General features: G+C 39.7%; 1 protein-coding gene across 1 annotated transcript in view; it reads left to right on the forward strand.

Annotated features, from left to right (window-relative positions):
- The first annotated feature begins 7,402 nt into the window (after window positions 1-7,402).
- Window positions 7,403-19,339, forward strand: part of LOC146074317 (stabilin-2-like) — a 227,452-nt gene continuing 215,515 nt past the window's right edge. The window contains exons 1-3 of the mRNA XM_083182260.1: window positions 7,403-7,572; window positions 15,618-15,751; window positions 19,095-19,210. Of these exons, the coding sequence (XP_083038386.1) occupies window positions 7,492-7,572; window positions 15,618-15,751; window positions 19,095-19,210 (331 nt within the window). The 5' untranslated portion in view covers window positions 7,403-7,491. The remainder of the gene's footprint in view (window positions 7,573-15,617; window positions 15,752-19,094; window positions 19,211-19,339) is intronic.

A 19,339-nucleotide genomic window follows, 5' to 3' on the forward strand; every position in this document is an offset into this window, starting at 1 on the left:
GCAGCACAGATTCTGGTTGAATGACCCCCGAAACACCCATACAGTGGAACCCCCCCACAAGTGACCCCATTTTGCAAACTACACCCTTCAGGGAATTCATCAAGGGGTATAGTGTACATTTCAAACCCCCAGGGGTTTCACCAATTTTGATACAACTGAGCTGTGAAAATGAAAAATTATTTTTTTTTCATTTTCACTGCCCAGTTGTACCACAATTGGTGAAACCCCTGGGGGTTTGAAATGTACACTATACCCCTAGATGAATTCCCTGAAGGGTGTAGTTTGCAAAATGGGGTCACTTGTGGGGGGGTTCCTAACTTTTAGCATCTTATGGTGCCTAGAAACCTACATGGTGCCTAAAAAATAATCTCATAAAAAGGAGGCTCCAAAATCAAGTAGGTGCTCCTTCTATTATGAAGCCTGTGGTTTGGTCACCGTGCACACTAGGGCCACATATAGGATATTTATGAAAACCAAAGAATTGGGGGAATCAATTTTTAGTCACATTTATCTAGTAAAATCTGCTGTGTTCCTTAGAAAAATGTATTAAAATTGAAAATCTGCAAAAAAAATGAAATTTTGAAATTTCACCTACACTTTGTTTTAATTCCTGTGAAACACCTAAAGGGTTAACAAACTTCCAAAATGCTGTTTTGAATACTGTGAGGGGTGCAGTTTTTGAAATGGCATCATTTATGGGGGTGTCTCACATACAAGTCCCTCAAAGTCACATCAGAACTGAACTGGTCCCTAAAAAAATCAGTGTTTGAAATTTTCTTGAAAATTTGAGAATTTGCTATTCATATTTTAAGCCTCCTAGTGTCCAAAAAAATGAAAATGAGGTTGAAATAATGATGGCAACATAAAGTATACATATGGTCTATGTTAGTTATTAACTATTTTGAGTGGTAAGATTATTTGTCTCACAAGCAGAAAATTTAACATTTTGCAAATCGCAAAATTTTCTATTTTTTTACGACATTTTGGTATTTTTCACAAAAAAACACAGACTGTATCGACCAAAATTTACCACTAACTTGAAGTACAATGTGTCACGAGAAAACAATCTCAAAATCACTGGGATAAGTAAAAGCAAAAAAAAGTTATACCCACTTAAGTGATACATGTCAGATTTGAAAAAAAGGGCTCTGTCAGGAACGCAAAAACTGGCTCTGTCAGGAAGGGGTTAAGAGGTCCATAGAGATAATTGACTAAAGATTACTCCATACAATTACATCTAAAAGTGACTAATTACTCTGATGATTGCACTTATGTACACAGGGGTGATTCAGACCTGTTCGCTAGGTTGCGTATATATCCGCAGCCTAGCGAGCAGGTAAACACCACCTGCGTAAAGACTGTTTTCTGACACAAGGGGACCGATTTGCCTTGATCCTCAAGGAAGGCATCCCGGCACGTGCTGAACGGAATTGGAGTGCCCTTATACATGTTGTGTATGAGTATGTATGTGTATATATATTAGAGATGTGCAGGCTCTGATATATATATATATATATATATATATATATACATTTATTTATATTTACATATATATATTTACATGTATATATATAAGAGTAACTAAAATACTAAAATGTGAAGATAATGTAAAGTACAATTTAACCTCATAATCATAGTTTATTCCGGTAGGCTCCAAAGTATATTGAGTTCATAGATGTATGGCATGTCTCTTTGGGCCAAACGAATATCCCTATTGTTGGTTCTCCAATTTTCTTTCATTTGAGAGATAACGTAAATTCTTTTTATACCTGTAAAAGATCTGCCATCAAAGGCGTAACTACCATAGGTGCAAGGGGTGCAGCTGCTATGGGGCCCAGAGCTGAAGGGGGCCCATCTTTACTGTCTAAGTAATATGTTTTACATACATTTGTCACCATTAGTTGATAAATAGGGGGCCCTTACAAACCTTTGCTATGGGGCCTAGGAATATCTAGTTACGCCCCTGTCTGTCAGGTTTCTCTTTAAAGTAGGCAAAAGAGGGTGACTGTCTAATCCCTTTAGAATATTTCTGGCATGTTCTGCCCATTTTAATTTAGCTTTTAGTCTTGCCCACATTTTAGCATTTTGCAGGTGGACTGTAACGCATATATGAGATTTATTGTGTATGTAATGAAGACATTCACGTTAAGCAGCCCATACACGCTGCTATGAGGGCGTGCTTTCCGTGCTGTAATAGCACGGATCACATTGCATTGCATTGCCTGTGCACACGTTGTGCATGCAATGTGATGCAATGTGATGAAACCTAAGTACAAAGAGTATGTGCAAGCACATACTTTTTGTACTGTGCGATGAGGTGCCGCGGGAGCGCGCACCTCAAAAACACATCGGGACAGCACGCATAGCAGCGTGTATGGGCAGCTTTAAGACTTCTTCCTTGAATAGTGAACTCTGATCTTAGGAACAGATCTTGGATACTTTATCTTGAGCTCGCTTCCTCCTTACAACGGGTCAATCCAATTCTTGGACCTGCCATTAGATGAGCGGTGCCAGACAGTCTTGGCTAGGCTCTTTGGAGGCGGAGGATTGGAATGGATCCAGGTCATCTATATTTCATTATCAGCAGATCTATGACTCCTGGTTTCTGGATATCTTTGTATTCCAGTTTTCATGTGTCTGTTTCTGGAAGACTCTCTGAATCTTTGGTGCATTATTCTGTTCTCAGTTTTCAGAGCTTCAGTTGTATTTGTGTCTCCTCTGTAACTCTGCTTGTGGATTTCTCAGTTTCTTGGCTGCAAAATCTCCTATGTTTAGTCTCACATTGATCCTGGAGTCCTGCGGTTACACCTGTGCATTAACCCTTGCTCTTCTCTAGCAGACCAACCACATATCCTGTATATAATCTCTCACACTTTTCCCTTAGTCATATAGCATCATCTTTGCAGTAACCCTCACTCTTCTCTGCAGTGCATCTTCTATACAGTTACCCTGTCAAGTTTCCAAGTGTTTCCACTTCCCCCACCAGTCTTATCCTGCAACCTGCAAGGTCTCTGCCGCAAAGTTCATCCTGCTTTGTGGTGGATATTTGAGAACACCATGAGGCTCGTAAGGGGCGAGATGTACTAAGCCTTGAAAAGTGATAAAATGGAGAGTGCTAAACCACCAGCCAATCAGCTCCTACCTGTCATATTTCAAACATAGCCTGTGACATGGCAGTTAGGAGCTGGGTGGCTGGTGGTTAATCACTCTCCATTTTATCACTTTTCAAGCTTAGTACATCTGGCCTTTTGGGGGTAATTTTGGGTCACTCTTTCTGACACATTCCTTCTTATGTGGACAAAACCATGTACACTGCTGGTGGGGCAGATGTTACTTGTGCAGAGAGAATTAGAATTGGGTTGGTTTTTACTTCAAACTGAGATCTATATTGCAGTGTAAAAATAAAGAAGCCAGTATTTACCCTGCACAGAAACAAAATAACTCACCCAAATCGAATTCTCTCTGCACCTTTTACATCTGCCCCCCTGCAGTGCACATGGTTTTGTCCATCTAAGAAGGCTTTTGTCAGAAAGAGTGAGCTACAATAAGGCCCTTTGTGCCATTAAGCTATCAGTGCAAAATCAGTGTAGATTATAATAGTCCAATTGAAATTTCAGTGTCATGATACCCATACATTAGCCCCTTAATAACAGCTGAACACCATTTAAATTCCCATATCCTACCAGATTAATTATTGCTGAACATGTGAATAGATTTCTGTCATCATACAGTACCTGTATTCTAAAGGCAACATCCAGAAGGATACCGGGCCAAGTCACAAAGCATGCATCATCACAACCTGGTTCCATTGACATCGCAGTCGCATCGCAATCAGTTCAGTGTACTCCAATGGCCTACACAGCCACCACATCTTATAGAGTACTGTACATTTCCAATCATATGGACATATCAATTTATCCAATAATAATATTTAGATTCATAAAATAATGTTAGAAGTGCAAAAGTATGGTGTTTTAATTAAATATATTAAATTTATGCAACATGCGTGTAGTTATAGGGGGATATGCAATCTGCCACCGCTATTTCCGACGTGGGAAATAGCGTCAGCTCCCTATTCAATGCTGTCATTAATGACAGCATTGATGCAGGATGACGGCAGAACAGGCCCGACTTCAGAAGCTGTCGGGCCTGTTCTGCAGATAACGGCCGTGGATTGTCGTTATCTGGGCCGCAGATCGACAATCCACGGCCGTTTTTGCGGCCACGCCCCCTTTGCGCCCATCGGCAGGTGGGACATTGAATCCCGTCTGTCATTATGTGGTCGATCTGACCGCAAACGGGCCTGGATCACGGCTGTCGGCGGGTATCGACAGCCATGATCCAACATTGCATACCCCCCATAGAATGAAGAACTGACCCCATATTAATTAGACACTCATTCTTATACTTAAGCAGTTACTAGGCAGATTAAACTGAACCAACAAATCACATCACATATACAGATGGGTCTTGTCCCATCTTGGCAGGGGATGGCGCTGGCGTCGCCAGCCGCCATCCCCCGCCAGCGCCATGGCGATGGTGAGAAGGGGACGCGCGTGCACGAGAGGCGCGCGCGTCCCCTTCCGACGGCGCTTCCATCCGTTCCCCCGGGTCCCCGCCGGCTTGCCGGCGGTAACCCGGGGTCCCCGCCGCCTGCCCGCATCCCCCCTAACCCCCCCTAACCCTGTCCGTCTCCCTGAGGCGGAGACGGACAGGGTTTCCGTCGCGCTGGCGACGGAGACTGAGACGCGCGTGCGTCTCAGTGCATTTGCTGGCGTGGCTGCTGGCGGGTCGCCAGCGCAGACGCCATGGCGACCCGCCAGCAAGGATGGGACAAGACCCATCTGTATAAGATACTCATTTGTAAAATGAAGCCTCAGGCATAGGTGTTCTTAGCTAAATTTAGCTTATTGAAGTCACTAAATTAGATACTGCATCCAGCAGTTTCTGAATGTGCTTAATAACAGTCATAATCTACTAGTTTGTTATTTGTCATTATAAGATATGTAGTATGTAATTTTTGTATTTTTGTAACTGTTTTTATATTTGTATTGGTATGTATATTGCATGTGTGCACATCGTGTTATTTATTTATTTGTCACCATGGCAACGATGCTAGACGGCGTATTACCGTGCACCGGGCCGCATCTTTATGACATCACAGGGTTGCGTCACGTAGTCTCGGCGTTCACGCCGGCAGACTGACGCTGTATGATACACATAAAAGGTCAGTACTCTTGTTTATCACTAGCCTGAGGAAAATACTTTCACGTATTGAAACGTTGCTGTTTGCTGTGTGCTAATAATAAAAGACATGTTTTTTCAAGGCTGGAGTGCGACTGAATCTTGGACGTTATATATATATATATCTATGTATATATATATATATCTATATATATAGAGATATATATATATATATATCTATATATATATACCTATATATCATATATCATCGGCACTCACCTTTCCTTTCCTAGTTTTGGGGTGCCCTATGGCTTGTGACCACATTGTTTAAACAGACTATATATATAGATATATATAGATATATATATATATATATAATGCAGGAATTTGGACAAAACCTCAATGCTTGAGTTTGGGGAGGCAACTGCTAAGTCTGGGGCATCTTAACTTAACTCTTTCCATAGCAAAACATCTTATCTCATCCCTGTTTGTAACAATACACAAATGGATGCAGTGTATTAGCCTGTACATTGACAGATTGGTACCCTTGGATTTAATCTTGGATGATGTACATGAATTCTGAATCCAATTAACTTCACTCCTGCAAAATATTACATGTATTCCTCAGTATGTAAATATTAATTAAAATATCATACATTTATATTATATTTTTATTAGTCAGAATGTAAAATAGTGATTAACAAAGGCTGAAATATTGAACAACAAGCCACTTCTGCCTCTGTTAATCATTACTTTACTTTCTGATTAAACAAAAAAGTAGTAGGTTATTTAAAATAATATTTACCTACAGAGCAATTACATATAATATTTGGGTTTTCCAAGGTTTTCAGCTTGGTGTAACTTTGTTTTTAGTGTTACCCTTCATAGGTTACCGTGTATGCTGTGAATTTGACATTTCATCCCCCAACAGAGATATTAGAGGTCAATTTAGGTGACAAATACATTTTAAGATGCTGCAATAACTAAAAATTTGTCTGGCAAATCTATAAGTATATACTGTAGCTGTTACTGAAAAAAAAAATCAATCAAATCAATTAAATTTGCGCTTAAATTTCAATTATAAGGACGTGAGATAGGAAAATACTTACATGACAAAAATGTAGTTTGAAATATGCTGAAAATAATGTTCTTTTACCTCAGTTTTCTATGACTTTCTGAGCTAAGATATTGCATTGCCTCCAAACATCAGCAACAGGAGAAAATGTCATATGCCATTATACAAAAATGGCCGCTAACTTCATATGAAGGTAAATAGAAATAATAATAAAGTAATTGATTACTTTCTGATTTCTGACTACTACGAACTTGCTGGGGTCATCACACACAACAAAATAAAGAATTTTAAAAATGGTCAAGCAAACAGGTCTGACTCTGGACCACTCCACATGGATTGACCCTGTAGGAACAGAATGATGCTATCACGGCACTGTGGTTTATAATCTCTATGTATGTTTCCACCATCTTGTTGATCCTATCCCACAAATAATATAGGGGTAGATGTTTGAAGCAGTGATAAGGGAGGAGAAGTGAGCCAGAGGAGAAGAGGCCCATGGCAACCAATCAGCACTTAGGTAACATCTATAATTTGCATCATACAAAATTATACAGAGCAGCTGATTGGTTGCCATGGGCCATTTCTCCTCTGCCTCACTTATCCTCCTTATCACTGCTTCATACATGTACCCCTCAGGGTGCTCTAGGGCAAAGTGGGGTCCTAGCCAGTGCTAACAAATTGTGGCCCCTGGATACATACAAATATAATAGCGGTACATGATTTATCATATTAAAGCAAGTCATTGATGGCTTTTTTTTATCTTGCATAAGTATGATCACATAAGACTGTAATCATACTTATCAACTCTAATTGTTTTCTGATTATCTGTCCTAAAATAGGGGTTACAGGACTGCCAAACATTGTTACTTTATCTTATCTGTAGCTGGAAGTTATGCACAGTGGTGAGACAAGTTCAGATGACTCTGATGTCAGCAGCTTCTCGATTTCTCTGTCCCACAACTCATTTAGGATATCCTGCCATTTGGCTTGTATCAAAGCGTCCCTTTTACAAATTAAATAGTGAAACCTTGCATGTTTTCCTATGACTGGCAGATTTCAAATGCTCAGCTGTTTACCCCTGCACAGGAAAGAGAGGTGGGACTGGGGTTAGTGAAATTATTTAAACACACAGCAGGCATACAGACAGAACATGCAATGAAGTGCAAATAACTGGACTTATCTGCCGTTCTTATGCTTTCTCACACAAGTGATATCATTATAACTTCATCATCATGAAGAAAAGAACAGTGGCGTTAATACTGACTACAGTTGTGGGTGTCTTTAGCATTTGTGCAGGGTCCAATACGCCACAGGTAAGACACAGCTGGGAGCATTTCCTATGATGATTTGTGTTTTATTGCATGGGAATTCATTTAGTTAAGTATAATCTGCTTTGTTTTACATTAATATTGTAATTGCTGCCAGGTCACACAGAATGTCACAGTGCTGATAATCAGGGTGGGCTGTGATTAAACTAATTTTATCAGGGCTATAGGTGGCAGAAGCTCAGACATCCGATACAGTTTTTACTATTGGTTTTCATACTTTGCTAATGTCTGAGTATCATTTTAAAATTGTACATTTACATTATTGTGTGCAACGAATAACACATTTTATGGAATTATTCTAAAACTGCATGCTTGCTGGTAATGCAGCCTTATCATATATGTAATAAACAACCTATATAGCACAGTTATATTTGACACATACTGTATATCCTTTTTTCGATTAAAGTGTTGTAAAAAAGATATTGTTTTCCCAGCAGATACAAAGATACATTGTTATGATTGTGGCATATTTTACGAATTTGGTTTGAACTAGAACACATCCTGTTTCAGATGATGACTCTGAGGCTGAGCAGCCAATGTTAATGCACCTTCTTCATGACCACAAATCCAAACTCCATTGGCTCACTCCAGCCAATAGCATGTGAAAAGACACACTAGTGTATTATTCATCACAGACAGTAATTAAGTAGACCAGTGGTGAAGTTGCCCATAGTAATCAAATAACTTTGAGGTAGCATTTTTCAAGGAAGAAGCTGATTGGTTCTCCACTCTTTTCAGAGCTCGGTACATCAACCACTGAGCACTGTAACTGTGTATTTCCATTTGCTATTGGCTGGGCTGCCCATCACTGCACTTACCACACAGGTGAAAGGTAATTGGTTGTTTTGGTTCAGAACAAATGTTTTACTTAAATGTTGGACATGGGCCTTGCCTGAAAATACTATGTAATGTTTGCAAGTATCTGCTTCCTCACTGCTGCCATTTTGTTAGAGACAGAAAATGTCAGCTTGCGCTCTATACGTCAACATTCAATTAGGACAATTTGCAGTGTTTTACAGATGATTGTGCAAAAAAAAAAAGATGAGCGCAGTACTAATTAAATTTAACAGGAGTCTTGGCTTTAATCAATGTTTTTCCGCATCTTGTAGAATTGACATGCTTTTCCTACTGTAGTTATACATGCTATAAATATAGTTAGGAAAAAAAAAACAGTTTTGTGTTTTATTTACACTGAATGAGAAATATACATATAATAATAATTATTATATGTATATTTCTCATTCAGTGTGCAATTGGGATACAAACTGTTTTTTTTTCCTAACCAGATTTACCCCTCCCTGTTGGCACCTGAATGACATTACCTCTGATTGAGCAGCTTGCCAATAAAAGTGTTATGCTATAAATATAGTTTTCCCAGTCCTGATAATTGTCCCCTCACAATCCAAATAAACAGCATTGCCAATAGCAACCAATTAGATCTTGTCTATCATTGTCTAGGATGCAATAGAGAAATAATAGCTAGAATCTGATTGGGTACTTTGAGCAGCATCACCACTTTTCATTTCTAGAAGCTTATTAGGGCCTACAAATGGGGCGATTTCAGGGCATTTCTAAGCGATCTCATAGATCACTTAGAAGATGCCCCTACATTGCTCTATGTGTAGGGGCCATAGAAATAGCGATGTGTGGCCCCTACGATGTGTGGCCCCACTCGTCGCTATCACCCGGCAATTAATATCCAGCATGCTGGATAAATCTAGTTAATCTCCGGTGAGAACATTGGCCCTGATGATAGATTGCTCATCGCTGAGCTGAGCTGTGTTCTCCCTGGGTGTACTCTAGGTCCTTTTAGTAAATATACCACATTGCCATTGTCATTTTTTAGCTATAGTGTGTATCAAATAGATCTAACTGGACATGCAGAGCCAGATGCCATCTTTAGTGAGACATTGAAGAACAGTATAAATTATTTTCATTAACACTAATCATTATTCTTACACTTGTTTATAAACTAATAGTCCTGCACAGTGTGGTGACAAAATCTGACTTGCAAATTAGATAATCACATATGTCATTGTTTGAAGTGACTATGAGGAATAAAAGAACACCACATTTATAAGTATGTAGTTTATGTCAATTTCACCTGTTAGGAATACATGAGCAATGTACCTAAATAATCACAATTTGACTTTTTATAAAAACGCACCACACTATTATGGGGGTATCCAACTAACACTGCATGCATTTTTGGCTGATAAAAAGGCCTGATGTCAAGATTTATGAAAGATGGTCAGTATTGTGGTCTCCAATTTCAGGCTGCTTTTATCAGCTAAAAGGGAACGAGGGACTAGCACAGACTATCTATTAGCATAATACACATTCTTAACCAACATACTCAATGTAAATGGACCTGCCACGTCCCAACAATGTCTCTGGTTGGTGGTGCTCCCGCGAGTCATAAATTACTGTACTCACACAAGGAAGAAAAAAGGATGACTCTCTTTGTCGGGGCACAACTTGGTATAAGTTTGATATTAATTATTTAATGATATGTATAACTACACCACCTTGTTTACCACACCTAACATCACCACTCATGGGAAGAGGCTCATACAGAAATTATTTTTATATTTTTATAATGCAGAATTATTGTGAACAGGTACAAAAACAAAATGAATGGTACTATGGTGTGCGGCATCATGTGTAATGGGTACTATGGTGTGTGGCATCATGTGTAATGGGTACTATGGTGCCATCAAGCAAGAACCCCCTAGCAATGAGCACGTAGGTAAGCAGCACTTACGTGGCAAATATGTAATGGGCATTACGGTTTGTTATATAGTATGTAATGGGCATCATGATGTGTGGCACAATGTGTAATGGGCATTATGGTGTGTGGCCTTATGTGTAATTGGCATTACGGCGTGTGGCTTTATGTGTAATGGGTGTTACGGAGTTTGCTAAATATGTGTAATGGGCATTACTGTGTATGGTCTAAAGCAGGCATGTCCAACCTGTGGCCCTCCAGATGTTGTGAAACTACACATCCCAACATGCTTTGCCATAGTTTTGCTATTAGGGAATGCTAAAACTATGGCAAGGCATGCTGGGATGTGCAGCTGGAGGGCCGCAGGTTGGACATGCAGCTGGAGGGCCGCAGGTTGGACATGCCTGGTCTAAAGTGTAATAACACACCCCTTTTTGTGATGCCACGCCTCCTTCCCACAATGTCATGCCCCCTTTATGCCGCGCAAAGGTCCCCCTTCTGTTGTGTCTGGATCTGGGACCACCCATTACCATAATTCTAGATTTGCCTAAGCCTAACAGGTGAGGTTATGGCTTCTACTTCAATAACTAGATGCTGAATAATTAGATGCTGCCCCACCTCCTCCTCTTCTAGGGATCAAGTTACAGACTGTGCACTTGGATTGTGTATTATACAGGTTACCTTATACTGCACAGGGATATGGTGTATTTCTACAGTGCATTGCTGTATTAACTTGGTTGTTAATTGAAACCTCTGTGGTGACTGGCCACACACTAAACATGGGCCCCTTCCACTGTACTCCTCAGGTGGGCCCTTCATGCCCCAGTCTGATACTGGTTGAGTATGATAAAAGTCCTTGAAAAATCAGACCCTTTATCGCTCCACTTTTATCTCTCGCCATATTGTATGCACCTCCCCCCCCCTAAGTCCTTGAACACTACAAAGTACAATAGTATCAGAATCCCATATCCAGCATTATTATTCTTTGCTATTGGATTATGGCATACCAGTATTGGCTTGTCTGTGTTGTAAACCCATGATTGTGATCCGGAATTTAGCTTCTGAATCTGTTTTCATGACCCTGACCTTGTTGAAATATGAAGTACACTACTGTGCTATCCCCATGGTGCTCTTCCACTTCCATTACAGTAGCTCCTGGAAGACACAGAGATGTCCTACAGATACCTGAATTTAACAAGGTTAATCCACTGCACTCACACTCTGGAGGGCCGCTTCATACAAAATAAATGCTTAACCAACCACTTAGAGGCTAGAGCAATACAAAAAGAAAAATAAGTATAAATCGCTCCTCTGTTTGGTCATATATTTACAGTTGCACTTTTGAGCTTGATGTTGTTAGTATTCTCTATTTTTCCAGCCCTATTTATATCCCCAATAACCTCCAAATGAAATAACAGAGAGGACACTGCATAGTGCAGCATTTTTAAATACATTTATTAAGAATTCATAAAACACAAATTCAAAAGGTAAAAAATGGCCGTGTACTGCAATTGACCTTTTACGAACGGCACAATAAACAGCAAGGGGTTAAATAGCTGCCCCTCATTCACTTCTCTTTTTTGGTCCTCCAATTTAGGACATGTGATATCAGTCTCATATATATCTATCGGACGTTTTAATGGTTAGCCTTACTGCCTCATAGCAATGAGGTTATGGGTTTAAATTCCACCAACTGTAAGGAATTTGTATATTCTCCCCGTGCTTGCGTTGGTTTCCTCCGGGTACTCCGGTTTCCTCCCACAATCCAAAAAATATACAGGTAGGTTAATTGGCTTCCAACAGATTTAACCTTAGAATGTGTATGTGTGTGTATGTGGTAGGGAATATAGATTGTAAGCTCCACTGGGGCAGAGACTGATGTGAATGTTCAAATATTCTCTGTATAGCGCTGCGGAATATGTATGCGCTATACATATACATATATACATATATATATATGATTTATTATAATAATAATAATATCATATGATTGACTACTCAGTATGCACCTATGTTGTATAAGGATCAGTGACATTTCTGTTACCACACTGAATAAATAAAATTATACTAAGATGATTTAAGTGCGGATCTGCACATCTCAAACATAAATATCTGATATTCATTATAATAGTTTATGTATGATTATAAATCTATGTATATATATATATATATATATATATATATATATATATATATATATATATATACAGTTCCACAAGAGAAAAGGCACACGGACACCAGTCATCAGTTTCAAATAGATGTATTGGGCATAGCACTATCTAGCGCTTTCGGGGACACCACCCCGTCTTCAGGATAACTGCCCTGCACAAACAAGTGACCAAACAGTGCTCCCCCTCCCCCCACACAATAAATAGCAAACATCTGATTACTCACCTGTCCAAACGCGGGAGCGTGGACATCACAGTGCCGGGATCCCTGAGACAATCTCCAGTACTTCCTGTGTCTAACCGGAAGTCGCAAGTGGAACGCATCTTGCGTTCCACAGCCTGCTTCCGCCTTCCACTGTCCGTCCTGATACGTGTCAGGGCTTCTCAATTGCGCTGGATCGCCAGCTCTCCACCTAATGTGGGCAGACAAGCACAAACATGAATAAAACAACATACAAATATTAATGTATTGTATTTGTATGTTGTTTTATTCATGTCTGTGCTTGTCTGGGGGATGGGGAGCACTGTTTGGTCACTTGTTTGTGCAGGGCAATTATCCTGAAGACGGGGTGGTGTCCCCGAAAGCGCTAGATAGTGCTATGCCCAATACATCTATTTGAAACTGATGACTGGTGTCCGTGTGCCTTTTCTCTTGTGGAACTGTATCTTATGTTTGGAGAGTGCACCGGATCAAGCTGTCTTGGAGTGCCGGCATATAAGGATTACATATATATATATATATATATATCAGGGGGTTGTGTCCTTCCCTGCGCTGTGTAGATAGCTGCACTTCTAAGTTCCTCGCTGTTAATAGAGGTACAGAATAGGGAGTAAAAAGAAAAAGTATAGAAGTGCGCTGATGGAAGTTTCACCAAGGATTTCACAAAAAATATATAAAATTTATTTTTTCCAACAATAAAAATAATAAAAAACGATAGTATTTCGTACAAGATTTTCACTTTGAATGGTCCTGTGTTTGATACCGCTTAGAGCCAATTTTCCTGAAAACACCCTACGCGTTTCGTCCCTACCGGGACTTCATCAGGGGTTATCAGTATGTTACTGGTATTTCGCATGGTGAGGACCCAAGGTGGGTAAAGCCAACGGATAAATCTGACCATAGATCCAATGTATAATCAAAACATCGTATTCTCAGGACATATATATATATATATCGCTTTCCAACTGATGTTTTATATAAAAACAGGACAGACCTTCTGTCAGTGGTGTCTGTGTATCGAGTATCATCAGTCAGAGAGCGGTGGATAATAATAATAATAATTATAATAATATCATATGCTTGACTACTCAGTATGCACCTATGTTGTATAAGGATCAGTGACATTTCTGTTACCACACTGAATAAATAAAATTATAAAGGACATTCATACTAAGATGATTTAAGTGCGGATCTGCACATCTCAAACATAAATATCTGATATTAATTATAACAGTTTATGTATGATTATATATATATATATATATATATATATATATATATATATATATAGTCCAATTAGGCTGCACACTTCGCGCTCAACTTGTCCTGGTGCCCTCACCAATAGTCGTTAGGGGTAAACGCCAAATACAATTTCATCGAGATGGAGCGGCACTCAGTGAAGTAAGACTGTAGACAGATATAAACTGCCGCTCCATCTCGATAAAATGATATATATATATATATATATATATATATAGAGAGAGATAGATAGAGAGATAGATAGATAGATAGATAGATCTATATATATAGATATTTATATACATACAAGAACTTCATATGTATAAAATATAGATGTTGATTTTATTACTGTTTGGGAAATATTAGTATTGTTACTAAAAAGCTATATATTTCTTCAATAAATGTAATATATTTGGTGTAAATAATTGTGATATCCTTATTCAGACATTGATGCACCTGCTTAACTAGCGCAGAGCCGCGTTTTGTGTTCTTTTGTCCCACCTTTAATATTGCCTTATGCTTTAAATAACAATTCCTATTCATTGACCTGAAACAACCCTGTAGGAAGTCAGCGTCCTCCTATATCTGACATATGATTGTTCAGGTGGAAGGAAAGTGGCCAACTTTCCCCATACACTGAAATAATAATTACCCAAATAGTAGGGAGAAATCATAATTTTTATCTCTCCTGCTATCACATAAATGGCAGATTATCATTTGCCCACACACTTCATGGATGTTGTACCAACTGACCAGCTAGTTGGCTGATTTTTACAATTATTATTATTATACTTTATTTAAATGTTGCCACAAGGGATCCACAGTGCCCAGTTGTAGAGTACATAAACAAATAAGCAAGACAATATAGGACAGTTACAGGGTATATAAACAGGTAATCAATAGACAGGAGAGGCATTAGCGGAACGAAGAGGATGGACGGGAGTGTACAGGAAATAAGGTCAGAAATGTAAGTGGGAGGGCTTTGTAAGTGAGTGTGATAAGCTTGAATTGGAAGGGGAGCCAGTGAAGAGGTACTAAAAGAGAGGTGGATGTAGTAGAGTGGTGAGGAAGATGAGTCTGTCAGCAGCATTGAGGATAGATCAAAGAGTAGAGAAGCATTTGTCAGCAGTTCAATCTTGAGATGACCAGAGAGTGGATAAGGTTCTTGGTAGAATCTTGGGAGAGAAAGGGTCTGATCCTGAATATATATTTGAGATGAAAATGGCAGGTTTGTGAGAGGTGCCTGAAATCGCCCTGTGTGTACGGGGCTTTAAGCATGTTAAGTTTAAGAAAATGATGGGATATCCAAGGGGAGAAAGTTGGAAATACGAATTAAGAGTTTAGGGGAGAAAAGGTAGATTTGAGTTTCATCCGCATAACGATGATATTGTCAAAAGAGCTAATGAGCGCACCGAAAGAGAACGTATAGAGAGAGAAAAACAAGATGACCAAAGTAATCGCTTAGTAGTGTATGGGCCAAGTGGTTCTTATCTGCCATGAATATCTGTTCACATGTTTCTATCTCTGCAGCTTTAATAACTTGCTTACTCCCTTGTTACTGCTACTTATGTGTCCCCTTGAAAATGTATTATTTAGAATTTTTATACTGAAAATGAAAAACATATAAATTGAAAATATATTTGTATTAATTTATTAATTGTATTTCCTACTACAGGTAAAAAATAGGTGTGATGAAAAACAAAAAATTACATCCAGAACAGAATGTGTCTCATGTGCTTTAAATTCTGCTATCAATTGTTCGGATGGCTTTGAGAAAGTCAGCAGTGGGAGTGGTGTAAGAGACTGCCGGTAATTCTATTTTACTATGTCACTCAAAATTATTCATATTACATTAATAGGTCATGAAATATTTTCTTGGTACTTGTGTATTATAGCGGCGCCCCCGATTCCCATCATGCGATGTTTTAATCGCATCGCATCGTATGCCATGCACCCGATGGCATGCGATGCGATGCGACGCGATTTTTGCCCTCTATACGATGAAAGATTGTATAAGCACCCTAAAGGGTGCTTTTGAGCATCGTAATGGGTGCTTACAATGTTAAATGCACCCCCACGCCACCCCCCCCCCCCCCACTATAAACGTGAACCCGAAGCGTGGCGAGCGCAGCGAGCCCGCGAGGGGCGGCGGTAAGCGTCCTCCGACCTTTTCATACCCCCACTATCCACGTCGGCCTGGAGTTGAGAATAGAAAGTGTGATGAGCGCAGAGAGCCACCGAGCCCGAAGCGTGGCGAGCCCCGCGAGGGGACGCGGATACCTTCACAGGTATTGGAGTCCCCTCGCGGCCTTCACAGGTATCCGCGTCCGCTCGCCACGCTTCGGGCTTGGTGGCTCGCTGCGCTCGCCACACTTTCTATTCTCAACTCCACGCCGACGTGGATAGTGGGGGTATGAAAAGGTCGGAGGACGCGTACCACTGCCCCTCGCGGGCTCACTGCGCTCACCACGCTTCGGGTTGACGTTTATAGTGGGGGGGGGTGGCGGGGGGGTGCATTTAACATTGTAAGCACCCATTAGGGTGCTTATACAATGTTTAATCGCATCGCATCGCATTGTATGGCATTGAATGCCATATACAATGCCATACAATTTTAAAATTGTATAGCATTGTACAATATCGCGCGATATCGCGTCGCATCACATACCATCGTATGCCTTATGGTATGCGATGCGATGGGTGCCGCCAAAATACACAAGTACCATTTTCTTTATTATATCTACAAATTGCTTTAATGTGTTGGTAAGTAATGTTATCCTGTTCTACTTCAGATAAATACTATGAGAACTACTGATTTGTGTGAACACAAACACAGAATCTGCATGATCACAAGGGGGCATATTCAATTAGCCCGGACCTATTCAATTAAGTGCTGCCTCCCCATGCATTCTGGTTCACTCGCAAAGGCACAATCACTCTCTAATGGACAAAACCATATGCACTGCAGGTGGGGCTGATGAAACATGTGCAGAGAGAGTAAGATTTGGGTGGGGTTTGTATTTCAAACTGATATCTATATTGCAGTGTCAAAATAAAGCAGCCAGTATTTACCCTGCACAGAAACAAGAAAACACCCAAATCTAACTCTTTCTGCACATAGAAGAAAGAGAAACTCTTATCTAGAGAGCGCAGGAAATACTCAGAATTAAATGTTTCTAAAATCTATAACACACACAATGTTAATAAAATACACATATAGTAAACATGAATACATACATCTTTAAATAATCAATGAATACATATAAAATAAAATAGTATCACTTTGCCAATCGTAACCGATACAGTAAACTTCAAAAGACCATATTTTGCATAACCACCAATAGCCGGATTTTGATACTTCCACAGAAATATACTGATTCCAGATTTTTGAATTTAGTTGGTAGGAATAAATTCAGTCCAGATAAATCCCCTTCACTTCGGGGTAGTTTGGTTAGGTGTATTAAATGCTACACGTGGGGAAATAATGATGGTCAGAAATAAGAAGTTCAGTAAGGTGAGGGACCCTATTCACTGTCGCTGTAAGTCTCACTCAATTAGTGATCTCCATAAGGATAGTGAGCAGTCCAGAAAATTATTGTAGGAAAGTACTTTGGGTAGTATATTTGCTGTTTATATCCTTCCAACCTGACCGCAGTATTGAGACCAGCTCACTGCGTCAGGGAGCCGACCGCACACACCCAGCTGAGGGAAGACGCTGCAGGGAAACAAGCAACTCAGTCTTTGAAGATATAGCTACCTCTGTCCCGGGCAGGTGTACAACAGCATTCACCGTCTTTGGCTTTGTAGCGCTGTAAGTAAAATCATGCCAGATGGTTGCAGGGACAGGTTCCTTATTTTACGCAGACAGCGACAGGATATAGAGGTCCAAATTCAGGCACTTGGCCTCGTGGGGGAATAGCTCTTAACCGGTTTCTCCGTCCTCTTAATCTGACGGTTTCTTCAGAAGTCTTTCTGCACATGTTACATCAGCCCCACCTGCACTGCACATGGTTTTGTCCATTAGAGTTATTGTGCCTTTGCAAACAGAATAATCCCCTAAATCAGAGAGTGTGCACTCAACATGGATTTTTCCTAGAAGCCCAGGAACTACATGGTGAACACCACATTAAATTCACGCTCTGGAGCTTAATGCGTATAAAAAGCCATGAATTCGGGCACTTTACACAGAATCTATGGCATAGTGTGCACTACCTGCAGGTTTAACACAGAGAAAATACTTTACATATGTAACACCTAGAACTTTACCCAAACATTCAACACCACGAGTAATCCACCCTGCACCTTAGAAGAAAAAAATAGATACTATTTATAAATCCTGTATATTGAATTTCTGTTCTATAAATATTCCATAAAACATATTGGCAAAATATATTACACAATTAGGGGCAGATTTATTAAGCTCAGTGAAGTGATAAAGTATCTGGTTTTTATCACCGGCCAATCAGCTCCTAACTGTGAAGTTACAGGCTTGGTTTAAAAAATGACAGGTAAGAGCTGATTGGGCGGTGATAAAAACCAGACACTTTATCACTTTACTAAGCTTAATAAATCTACCCCTTAGAACCCAGCTTCTCTTCATAAAGTACAAAGCGTTAGCATATTGCTTTTTCTCAGTAATTGACGGGCTGCACCTTACCTACATACTTATTGGCTATACTATATCACTCACTGTACAGCCTTTCTGTATTTCTGTAGACATTTGAAAAATGTAGTCTCTCTCTTTTTGCAGTAGTCATCACCTTGGCAAGTCCCATGCACACACAAGTGTTCCCAATGATAGCACAAAGAGACAAGGCTATTAATACATCTCAAAAATGGTCATGACTATGTTTAAATAGATCACATTTAGGAATAATGCTCCTACTGTATAATGAATTAGCTGATCACTTAGTTAAATAATACCACCGTGATCCAGTACATTTCCTGCCAACTATGTATTTGAATAATATTGATAATGATTAAATAGTCATCAGTATAATTTTGAGTTCCTTTTTGAAACTTTGACATTGCCAAACATGCTTTTTATACTCTGGTTGGTCCCTTAGTAATTGAACCCTCCGTTCAGCCCAGAAGATAGTTTTTAACTCAAATTATTCACATTAGCTAATGCTATTTGTATCTTTCTTTTAAGGTATTTTCTGGAAATAAGATCATACTCTCTCTCACTACCTGGTTGTCGACATATGTGTACAATGGAAGCACTTCAGCCAAAGTGTTGCCCTGGGTTTTGGGGACCTGATTGTATGGGTAAGTTTCAGATTTGCTTCTCCTAATGTTAGTTTTGGGTGCTAACCCTTAGCAGAGATGCTCTGTCACACGTGCATACTGCAGCAAAGTAGATAGGTAGAACACGTTGGCCTGGGAACTGTGTCCTGT

The sequence above is a fragment of the Crinia signifera genome, chromosome 4 (assembly GCF_055691185.1).
Source record: "Crinia signifera chromosome 4, ASM5569118v1, whole genome shotgun sequence".
In the NCBI taxonomy this organism is placed as follows: domain Eukaryota; kingdom Metazoa; phylum Chordata; class Amphibia; order Anura; family Myobatrachidae; genus Crinia; species Crinia signifera.